The 11,479-nt window shown below is 49.8% G+C and overlaps 1 protein-coding gene across 2 annotated transcripts; it reads left to right on the top strand.

Moving 5' to 3' along the window:
* Positions 1-2,071: 2,071 nt before the first annotated feature.
* ARL11 (ADP ribosylation factor like GTPase 11) lies at positions 2,072-10,177 on the top strand. Of its 2 annotated transcripts, none has more exons than XR_009530305.1 (2): positions 2,072-2,184; positions 9,450-10,177. XR_009530305.1 is itself a non-coding variant. In XM_060080146.1 (2 exons), exon 2 carries the CDS (start codon positions 2,980-2,982, stop codon positions 3,565-3,567), a length of 588 nt encoding a protein of 195 aa, XP_059936129.1. In that variant the 5' UTR covers positions 2,072-2,184; positions 2,962-2,979; the 3' UTR covers positions 3,568-9,423. The 2 variants fall into 2 exon arrangements, 1 of the variants encoding a protein (XP_059936129.1); XM_060080146.1 differs by lacking the exon at positions 9,450-10,177 and adding an exon at positions 2,962-9,423.
* Positions 10,178-11,479: the final 1,302 nt, after the last annotated feature.

The raw sequence follows: 11,479 nt of genomic DNA, 5'->3' as shown, positions 1-11,479 counted from the left end.
AGTAGTGGAGACCAAGTGTGCCCCCAGATGGTCCCAAACCAAAGCCCACTCTGTTACCTTCTGCTCTTCATTGCCTCCCAGGTCAGCGGCCCTTCTATCAGCAGCCCTTCTACAGCTCCCCACACGAGGGCATCCAGTGAAAAGCTTTCCTCCTTGCTGAGCCAAAGGTATGGGGTTGGAACATACAGGGGTAATTCAGGCCACACGGCCTTCGGGTAGAACACGTAATCGCTGTTTCCTTGCTTCTCATCTTCTCCAGCTTATAGGGACCTTAGCCCTCAGGAAAGGCTCCTTTATTTCCAGGGGAGACTGGTCAGTGCTCAGGGGTCCTCCCCCTGAATGCCTGTCTAGACCCTAGAGGGCGATGTTTCTCTAAGAGCCTGACTGTCAGTACCAAAGCCGGGCCTCCAGACGGTGTGCATGCTGGCCCTGGGGCCCCAGGCTTCCCTGGAATTCTCAGGGCAGGAGGCTGGGGGAGTGTCCCTTCCTTCACTGTGTCACCTGGAGGCACTCAGCACCAAGCAGCCTGGTATGGTGCCTCTGAGCCCCTCAAGTCAATGGCTTCTTCAGTCTGCCAGACTCCCTTCTCCCCTGGGCTCAGACAAGGGGAACCAGGGCCAGAGTAGCATCCCTGGCCCCTCAGCCCCCACGCACACCTTATCCTTAGCCTGCTATGTCCTTATCCTCTGCCGGCCCCAATCCTCCTACAAAGTCCTGGCAGATTCCTTGCAGGATTCCCACTGATTTGTCAGCCAGGCCTGGACAGGGCTGGGTCACGCCTTCATCTAACTGCCCAGCACATGCGTGAGATGGACAAGCCCCCCTCCAGACAGTCCTTTACTGCTTTGAGACTGTGCACTTCCTTATAAAATCCAGTTTTAGCAAGAACCCTGCTAAGTCTGTTTAATGAGAATTTCCACCCTCGATATCTGACCAGGTTCCTCATTCTCCACCATCCCCCAGGTGAGGTCTGATCGCCCTGGCCTGTTTTCAGTGATGACTCTGTTAGGTCAGTTTAGCCAGAACCCCCCTTTCCGATGATGTCTCTTAGTAATTTTCCATCCACTGACACCACAACCCTAGGCTCCCTAGCTATAAATCAACAGGACACAGTCGCGCCCAGGTTTCTGATTTTTCTCAATCGCTTCCTCCTATTAAAATATAGCAGCCTAATGACGACAACTGTTACAATAAGGTGCTTGCCATTTGCGAAGCACTTTCTCCATGCGTGACACGACATGATGAAAGAGACGAATTATAAATTCAGCAAGACCATGAGCAAATAATTTATCCTGTCTGAGCCTGTTTCTTCTTCGTTGGTAAGATGAGAGAATCACAAGCCCCAACCTGGTTCTTGACATTGTAATGAAAGAATGTGCTGGAAAGCAGAACTGTCATTGGTTACGAGAACCAAATCACTGGAGCTCCAGATCCAAATCAGAATCTGCTACAGAAACAAGGGCTTCTGACTGGCCAATTTTTTGAAAATTCTATTTTCTGAAGGCATCATTTTTACTGGGAAAAATATAATTACACTGTTCAAGAAAAAAACTTAAGCAATGAGCTTAATCACGCATAGTTCTACCCATTAACACAACTTTTTGATTTTTATGGTTTACCTTCAGTATATATATATATATACCTATTTTGGTTTACCTTCAACATTTAAACCTATTTTTTAAGAGTGTTTTAATCCTACTTAGGCAGTTTTTAAGCACATACGGTTCCAAGCAAATGAAAGAATCTCCAGGCACCAGAAACACACTGAGGCATGAGCTGAAGGAAGAGGTCTGATTCTCAGATTTCTCCACCAAGGGGATCCCAGGATTGTGAGAGGAAGAGCAGGAGAATCAGCGGACCACGGCACAGTTCTGAGCTGGGTGCCCTCCCTCCTGCAAATGGAGTCTGAACGGCCAAGAACCCGGAGTCAGCTCTGGGCCTGGCTGGGGGCATCTTTGTGGCACATCCTCAGCAGGACTGCTCTGCTCAGGGAGCCCCAGGGGCGAGGGCGGGGCTGCGGAGCCTTGCCCCGCCCCCAAGCATCTGGGAAAAGGAAACACAAAAAGGGAGAACCGGCCACAGTCACTGTACTCCTTTCCCATCTCGCTCTCAGGACTGAACGCAGCTGCAGGTGGAAGACCACCACAGAGGGGGAGCTTTCGGCCGCAGCCTGATAACACTGAGGTAACTTTAATTTCACTCTCCTACCCCTGGCTTGAGGAATGAACAGAGGCTATCTTATTTTCCTCCAGGGGCAGCTGAAATATACTCCCCTGGGTGTGAGATGTCCCTCCCCCGGTTCCAGCCAAGCTTTCCCTGGACTAAGGTGGGAACAGGTCTTGATCTTAAAATTTGAGATTCTTGAAAAACCTGGAGGTAATTTACCTTGGCAAGACACTGGAGGAAACCACTTTGCTCTGAGCCGTACATGTGTCCACGGTCAACAGTATTTATAAATAGCCACTGTTTACAGGATGCGGCCTGGTCCTGTGCGGGGGGCAGCCAAAGGAAGCAGAAGTTACCGCGAGCCGACTGCCCCCCTCCGTCAGTGCACTCACCCCAAGATACCTTCCCCTTCGGGGTTTAGGCTTACAGGAGGAAAACAGAGGCTAGAAGCCACAGACCCACAAGAATGGAAACATCTTTCAGTTTGTCTAACTGGAACTTCATTGTGCCTCCTTGCTTTAACTACCAAGGAATGTGAGCTCACATTCCGTGTGTTTTAGGGGAGGCCCTGCCCTCTTCTCTGCAGCGGGCACCCCCCAGAGATAGGTCAGCGGATGCTGACTCACACACCCCTACTTCCCTGCCCTTTCGAAACCCAGGCCATTGTCTGAAATATGACACTGTAAAGACACTTTCCTACTTCGGGCGTAGAAGCTCTTCTCCCATGTGCCCGCAAGGATTTGTGTCTCTTCTGAAAAGAATGGCTGATGTGTGCACCCGGCCTTTCTCCCCTAGGGTCTGGCAGTGGCCCCCATGGGGTCTGTGAACTCCCGAGGTCACAAGGCGGAAGCCCGGGTGGTGATGATAGGCCTGGACTCGGCCGGCAAGACCATGCTCCTGTACAAACTGAAGGGCCACCAGCTGGTGGAGACCCTGCCCACCGTGGGTTTCAACGTGGAGCCTCTCGAAGCCCCTGGGCATGTGTCTCTGACCCTCTGGGATGTCGGGGGGCAGAGCCAGCTCAGGGCCAGCTGGAAGGACTACCTGGAGGGCACGGACGTCCTCATATACGTGCTGGACAGCACAGATGAAGCCCGCTTGCCCGAGGCAGTGGCTGAGCTCACCGAGGCCCTGGGCGACCCCCACCTGGCCAGCGTGCCCTTCCTGGTGCTGGCCAACAAGCAGGAGGCACCCCACGCCCTGCCGCTGCCTGAGATCAGAGACAGGCTGGGCTTGGACAGGTTCCAGGGGCACTGCTGGGAGCTGCAGGGCTGCAGCGCCCTCACCGGAGAGGGGCTGCCCGAGGCCCTGGAGAGCTTGAGGCGCCTCGTGAAATCCCGCAACCACTGTAACTCCAGGTTAGCACAGGGGGCAGGCTGTGGGGAGAGCCAGAGGCCTTGACTGGGCAGAGCAGCCTGTCTTCTTCGCTCATGTGGATCGGAAGACCAGCTAATCCTGGAGAATCTCAAATTCAGTTTCTCAAACAAGGAATCCCCCTGCGCTCAGACAGCATATTTTCCTTTTGGGACTTATTGTCACCGGTGTTTGTGTTGAAAATCAACTATTCATGGAATAATGATACTCTGAGGGAAAAAACAAACCTCAGCATACTTCGCTTAGTAACTCATTACCACGTGTGAACTAAGCAATTGTAGTAACAGAAAAAGTGGTTGCAGAATAATTAAGACCTAAATTCAAAGAGGGAAAGAGGTTTCAAAATCAAAGCAGAATATCACCTGGGGGCTTCCCTGGTGGCGCAGTTGTTGAGAGTCCGCCTGACGATGCAGGGGACACGGGTTCGTGCCCCGGTCTGGGAAGATCCCACATGCCGCGGAGCGGCTGGGCCCGTGAGCCACGGCCGCTGAGCCTGCGCGTCCGGAGCCTGTGCTCCGCAATGGGAGAGGCCACAACAGTGAGAGGCCTGCGTACCGCAAAAAAAAAAAAAAAAAAAAAAAAAGAATATCACCTGGACATGGGCATGATCTTATGAGTGATTTTTCCCGGTAGCCCCTGGGTATGTGCCACCATCACTCTGAGGGCAAGGAGTCAGGGCCAGCAGGATGGAGTCTGCTTCTGCAGGATTTTGGGTTTAGAAGTTCAATGGGGCGCTCAGCCCTGGGCAGAGGCCAGGAGTTCAGGCCTTCCAAAATTGATCCTCTTCTTTGACCCTGATTAACCCTTCTCCAACTTTTTGTTACCCTGTACTGGTCTTTCTCTGAAACCCTTCATTGTTTTCTTTCTGTTTTCCTGCTCTTTCTCTCTCCTTCAAGCACACAGGTTTCCTTGAAGATCAGATAAATCAATGATTTCATTCATTTATTTATTCACTTTATCAAAAAATATGCCGAGTATTGAATCTGTGGCAAAAGGCAATGAGCTTTAGATACGAAGCTGGACCTCCAGATGGCAGGTGTGAATTTTGAAGATATGTATAACAGCAATGAACCTCTCACTATAAATAGTGAGAGAGAAAACCGAAGCGTTTTCAGCTGACGTTACCTAAGATCCATGAAGCTCCTGAAACTATTTGCAAAATGTTATGCTTTGGGCCATTTTTCTAGGGAAGAAGATCCATAACTTCTGCCAGACTTTCAAAGGTACCTGTGACTCCCTAAGATAAGAATCACTGATCTGGTCTTATACCTCATTCAACCCAGGAATACTTTCTATACTTTTTAATGGCAAGTAACTTCCATTTGGTACCTATTCTCGTGTTAAACAACTCTAAGTTTTGGATATTCCTTCCTATCCTGGGCTACCATCAGCCTCCTTAGGACTCCTGATGGTGGTTCTGCCCTCTCTGGAGTGACACAATCACTCCAACATCTGAGCGGTCCCTCTACCCAAAGTCTCCCCTTCTAACATCAAGTTAGGTGTGCCTACTTCTTTCCACCACGTGTCAATCAACGTGTTTCAAGACTTCCTATGTTTGGGCTTCCCTGGTGGCGCAGTGGTTGGGAGTCTGCCTGCCGATGCAGGGGACGTGGGTTTGTGCCCCGGTCCGGGAGGATCCCACATGCCGTGGAGTGGCTGGGCCCGTGAGCCATGGCCGCTGGGCCTGAGTGTCCAGAGCCTGTGCTCTGCAACGGGAGAGGCCACAACAGTGAGAGGCCCATGTACTGCAAAATGAAAAAAAAAAAAGAAAAAAAAAAAAAACTTCCTATGTTAGACACAGAAAAGGGCAAAGATGCAAAGACAAAGGAGACTCCAGACTCATGGTCCTCTAGATGGGGAAGCAGGAGGACATGACTCCCATAAAAAAGGAGAGGTTGAGAGTTTACTGTTTACTGATCACGTACTGGGGCTGGTTCCGTGCTCAGTGCTCTACAGAGATTATCTCTAATTCTCCCAACCCTGCAAAGTAGGGATCATTCCCATTTTATATAATTAGACACTGAGGCTCAGAGAGGTTGTGACTTGCCTGAGGCACTGCTCTTAAGTGACATTTCTGGAATTTGAAACCAGATATTCTAGCCCTGATGATGCCTGCATTTTTCCACGACATCATGCTTCTAGAAGGTTTAAGCCAAGGTTGACCTTCAGTAGGCAGATGAGATGGGAGAGCAGCCTCGTCAGCGGGAAGAGACTGCTTGGAGGCATGAGGGAGAGGGTAGGAAGGGCAAACAAACCAGAAAGGCTGAAACACGAGGTTGGGGTGAGGGGTGGGATGTATTATAACAGGAAACAGAACTGGAAAGAAAGTTTAGCTCCAAATTAAGGAAGGCTTAGACTTTCATAATCAGGAGTTTGTCTCGGAGAAGTGAAACCATCTGGCTTCCATTTAAGAGGCTAATTTAGTGGCAGTGTGGAGGTGAAATAAAGAGAAGGGGGGACACTGGGGACGGGAAAGTGGACAGCCCAGCTAGATGCCCATCGCGGTCACAGAGGAGAGGAGAGGAAGACAAGAACATTGAGAGCCATTTTTAAGACAAAAGGCTGAGAAAGGAAGAACTCGAAGGTGCTCAAGATTTTGAGTCTGCATGGCAGGCGGGATTGGAATGAACTGAGAAGGTGGACATGGGAGGGGCAGGTTGGGAAGGGGCTAGAACCTCTGGACCCTGCTTCTGGAATGCTGGGTCTGAATGTGTTTATAGCTCTTTTCAGACTGTTCCGTTATCTGCAGAGTTTGAGGCATTGAGGACCCTCTGGAGGCATCTGCTGGTTTCTGCTCAAGGAGACTCATTTCCTCACATGATTTGTCATTTTTTATTGTGAGCTCATCTTCAGTAGGATTTGTTTTTCCTGTGTGACTCCCGTGTGCTCTGGGTTATGACAGTTTTTACACAGAGTGGTTTCACATTAGCATCTACCAGGATCCTGGAGGTTTCAATTGTTTTAGACCAAATATTATGTCAGTTTCTCTGCTTGGGGCTCACGGACCTCACAGGTAGTAGGAATTTGAACTCTGTGCTCATTCATGGCACAGGCCCCAAGGATTCGGTTTCTGACAGGCAACTGTTTTTCTTTGCACTCCCAAGATAGACCGTTTGCTTTGGCATGCCTGGCTGAGCTGGCGGGCAGAATTTTCCAATCCCCTTTTAAGAAAGGGGTGCCACTTCAATGCTCTTGCTTTTCTGCTGAGCTCAGATCAAAATTTTCTCTCCTCCAAGCAAGAGTGGGGCCACATCTCCTGTTCCCGTACAGGTGCTATGACCGCAGCCTGGTCCCTAGAGCCTAAATTGGGCTCCTCTAAGATCCCCCTGGACTCCAGGCTTCACTCAACTGCTTCAGCTGTGGTTTCCCTCTTCAACTGGTTTCTGCCACTGGAGGATTTCCTTTATTTATTTTTTTGCTCAAGGGCAGCCTACATTAAAACAATTATTTTTGATTATAGTTTACCCAACACTTATGACTCCATAGTAGAAAAGGGTCCATCTGCCATGTCACTAGGCGTCTGCCAGGGTCCCTGGGAAAGGCTGAGCCCACAGAGGTGGCCAGAGAGAGCAGACACAGGGCCCAGAGCCAGTGCCGGAGAAGAGGTGAGGATGCTCCATGGCACACAGGCAGTGGCCTGGCTTTGCCCTCTCCAGTTCTTTCATCCTTCCTTCTCCCATTCCAGTAATGTTGGCTCTGGAAGGAGGGTGAAATCCCATCCTCTTTCAGAAACTTCCCCGAAGACCATGGGGTAGCTGGCCTTGCCTGCTGGGAGCAAGAGTGGCAACAGGACAAAGCTGGTCCGTAGAACTGGGAATTCCACTCCCATGGCCACTGCCAACTGAAGGGGAGGGCAGTCAGGGGCCAGTAGCCTCAGCCCTTGCCTCCCCACCCAAGGCAAGCCAGAGCCTGCCAGGGACATGGTGGGGGCAGACGGAGGGGCTTCCCTCCTGCTCTTCTGCTCAGAGAGAAACATACACATATGTACGTATACAGGTACTTATATCACAGAGCTACAGCACAGGGAAGCTTAGGAAGAAACAAACCGTGCCTTCTGTTTTGTTTTTTAAAAGGTGCTCTCCTTATGAGAGGGGTATTTTGCGTGTTCCAACTCACCCACACCTTTCAGGTCCATCAGCCTCCCGTTAACCCATGAGCGGGAGTGAGGAGGTGCGCGAGCAGATGTGGCTGAAAAGCACGAATCTATTTCCTCCTTATATATAAAGGAATCCGGTTTTCTTCTCCACAAACACTGTATAGAGTGAGATTTGTTCCACGTTGGAGAGCTGATTACCCCTTTGAATGTGGGCTGAGTTTCTCCCTTTCTGACTCATTGATTCTGAAGATGTTTCTCCCTCCCCTCTTGGATAGAAGCAATCCTTTGGTGAAAGTAAGAATTGCAGGAGTTGGGTTTTAGTTTGGTCCTGCTGAGTTTTGGGTTTCAGCTGTCCATCCTCACAGATTTCCACACTCACCTCCTCCCGCTGGGGCTGGGGGCAGCTGTGTTCTTTAAAGTGGGCCAGGCCCCCATCCTCAGCACGTGGTGAGCTGGGACCTTGCCTTCCTTCTCGTTCTCCAGGTTCTTTTTTTTAACTAATTAATTAATTTATTTTTGGCTGCATTGGGTCTTCATTGCTGCGTGCGGGCTTTCTCTAGTTGCAGCGAGCAGGGGCTGCTCTTCATTGCGGAGCGTGGGCTTCTCATTGCGGTGGCTTCTCTTGTCGCGGAGCATGGGCTCTAGGCGTGCACGGGCTTCAGTAGTTGTGGCACATGGGTGCAGTAGCTGTGGCTCCCAGGCTCTAGAGCACAGGCTCAGTAGTTGTGGCGCATGGGCTTCGTTGCTCTGCGGCATGTGGGATCTTCCCGGACCAGGGATCGAACCCATGTCCCCAGCACTGGCAGGCGGACTCCCAACCACTGCGCCACCAGGGAAGTGTCCGTCCTCCAGGCAGATTTCAGAATGCACGACACCTCAAGCGTCCTGGCTGCAACCTCAGGTGGTAAGGTGAGGTCACCTCACAAAAGACTCGTACTTTCCCCAGAACCCACCTGATGCAACTCAACACCAGTGGGGTACTGCTCCCTTCCAGAAGCCCCAGCCCTGAAGACGGACAGAGGCCAGGCAGTCGAGCAATGAGATTGTCCAGGCTGTGCCTCTTGCCGCAGAGCCTGGGTCAAGGTGGGAGAGTCCCTGAGTGAGCGGGAGGTGGGGATCCCATTCCTGCCATTTCTTGGGCCTGAAAGGGCAAATACAGATGAAAAATAAGAGGCTTAGCTCTCCCTGTTGAAAATAAGGGAAGATACTTCTCCTTCCTCCCTCTTTTTAGAGCATTCACTTGAGAAAACTGGTAACTCTAAGTTCTTTTCTCTGTCTCTTTGAAAGGTATGTAAATTTAAAAAAAAACTAACTCAGACTCCTGCCAGCTTTAGGACTGTCTTTCTCAAGGACGAGGGGGCCATCCCTTTGAAATGCCATCATCAAGGGAGGTAGGGCCCCTCTCCCATCTCTGTGGGAGGGTGGGAGCCTTGCTCCCTGTTGCAAAACTACCTCCTGTCATAAAGATAGGAGAAGCTGGTTTTTCTTTAGGTTAAAGCCAATTAGGTAACACAGATGGTGACCCCAATTACCAGGCAAATCCAGGATGAACTTGGTGTGACAAATGGCACCTTCATGTCCTGCGAGGTGAGGACTGGTTATTACTGTGTAGGTAAGGGCCTGTGTCTGCCTGCCTGTACAAAAGGCTGAGATTCCTCTCTGTCTTTGCAGTCTCTTAGCTGATTGCCTGTGATGCACATCGCATTCTGGTTTGATGCTTATTCAATAATAAAACTGTTTTCTTTCTCTCCTACCTTTGTGGAGAAGGTTTGCTGGGTTGGCAGATTTGTTTTTAATTCTCTTTTCCTAACAGATCGCATTGGCCTGGCTCTGTGAGCTCCTGACTGCACCCATGATTAGCAACAAGACATGGATGAAGCGTAATCACCCCGAATGCCTCCTAGAAGGTTTTGGAGGGCACTTAATTAGGAATGATACCCCTGGCACTCCCCTCCCACAGGATTATGGAAACCTGTGATCAGAATCCTGTGATTGCCTCTGAACTCACCGAGAGAAGCATTTCTCGGTGCACTGAAGTGTTACCCCTGCATTCCCTTCCCACATGGCTCGTAAAAGCAGTGGCTCAGGAAAAACAAAATAATTTTAGAAAGGAAAAAAAAGGAGTCTTTTATTTTTACCTCATTGTCTTGATTTCCACTCCTCTGATATATTCACCCCCAAGGAAATTTGGCTATGGAAAAGTATTTAAAAAGTTTCCATGAGAAATGGCATTGTTCTGCTTCAGATTTCAAGCTAAAAACCTAATTGTGAGTCCTTCTCCCTCACCCTGGTCCCCTCCAGCAACCTGGGACCCATGGGCATCTTTGCATCTTACTTCAAGCATGAAATTACAAACCTAAATTAATTAATTCTCATAAAAGCACTTCCAATTCTTCCCAAAAAAGGAGGCAACATTATTAAAAATTATCTCTGGATTATGAACATGACACCATATCATTTTGCAATTTTTATTCTACCTTTTTTTTGTATTCCACAAACTTCAATTTCGCATGGCACTAGGCATTGGCTTAGCCTGGAGGAGAAATATAAAGGATTCAAAGAAACATATATAAGGATTTTCAGGGTTATGAAAATTCTTCCATGAGAGAATCGCTACCAAGATGGAGATGCAACCCCGTCCTCTGCTCAAGTTGGTGCCGTCTAAACGCGCTTGGCTTGTGCCCACTGGCTTCGAGTCTGGCCTTGAAGTCAGTCAGAATGGACTAGAACAGGAGCTCTATAACTCACCAACTGGGCAAATTATTTAACCCAACTACGCCCCAGCGCCTCGTCTCCAGAATGGGAGTGATAACAGGAGGCACCTCGCAAAGTTTTTATGAGAATTCAGCGAGATAACGTGTTCATCAAGGCCACTTGTATCTCTTGAGCACCTACTATGTGCAAAACACTGAGCAGGGCCTCCCTGGTGGCGCAAGTGGTTGAGAGTCCGCCTGCCGATGCAGGGGATACGGGTTCGTGCCCCGGTCTGGGAGGATCCCATATGCCGCGGAGCGGCTGGGCCCGTGAGCCATGGCCGCTGGGCCTGCGCGTCCGGAGCCTGTGCTCCGCAACGGGAGAGGCCACAGCAGTGAGAGGCCCACATACCGCAAAAAGAAAAAAAAAAAAAAAAAAACACTGAGCAATGTGCAAGAGCTACAAGGATGGAGGCACTGTCCCTGCCCTCGACATACAGTCTAGCTTTCAATAAGGGATAGCGGTTAATATTGTCACACTGAAGCTCGCTACAAATGCAAATGAACCAGAGTTCTGGGGGCCCAGGCTTTTCATGCAGATCCCTCTCCCACCCTCAGAATTCTCCAGACTCAGACTTGTTCTGGAGTGAAGAGGGGGCCGGGGCTGGTGGAAGGGTACAGGGGTTAGGGGTGCAGAGCCCTAGACTGCTCTTCTGACGTCTGAACTCCAGACACCTAGCCTGTACCCTCTTCCCTACCACTTCTGTTTAACATCCCTATTCTAGAGTTTCTCCCCTGTCCTTCCCACGCCAAAGCATGTTTAATTCGAGTAGCCAAAGCCCAGAATTAGTATCTCTTCCACGCACTTTAAATGCACCCTCCCCTTGCAAAGGCGGGTGGACTGAATAGACAGGAAAGATTTGAGAAGATGGGGGGTTGAATCCCACCCTCAATTCTATTCCTCTCTGAAATTCAACAGTTACAGATTCATCCCTTGGACTTCGGTTTTTCAAAGAAAATATCCCTAGAAGAAAGGTAGCAGGGATAGTTATTGGCATTGTAATGTGAACGAATTGTCAAGGTCTTTTCAGAAGAGGTTGTGTAAAGGAAGCAAAGCTAAATGTTGAGAATGGCTGAAAGAAGTATAGGA

The sequence above is a fragment of the Mesoplodon densirostris genome, chromosome 17, assembly GCF_025265405.1.
Source record: "Mesoplodon densirostris isolate mMesDen1 chromosome 17, mMesDen1 primary haplotype, whole genome shotgun sequence".
Lineage (NCBI taxonomy): Eukaryota > Metazoa > Chordata > Mammalia > Artiodactyla > Ziphiidae > Mesoplodon > Mesoplodon densirostris.
This window is presented reverse-complemented; position numbering and strand designations above follow the sequence as displayed.

Excerpts from the sequence above, each read along its gene's own strand:
- ARL11 (XM_060080146.1), top strand. The coding sequence starts at position 2,980 with ATGGGGTCTGTGAACTCCCGAGGTCACAAGGCGGAAGCCCGGGTGGTG.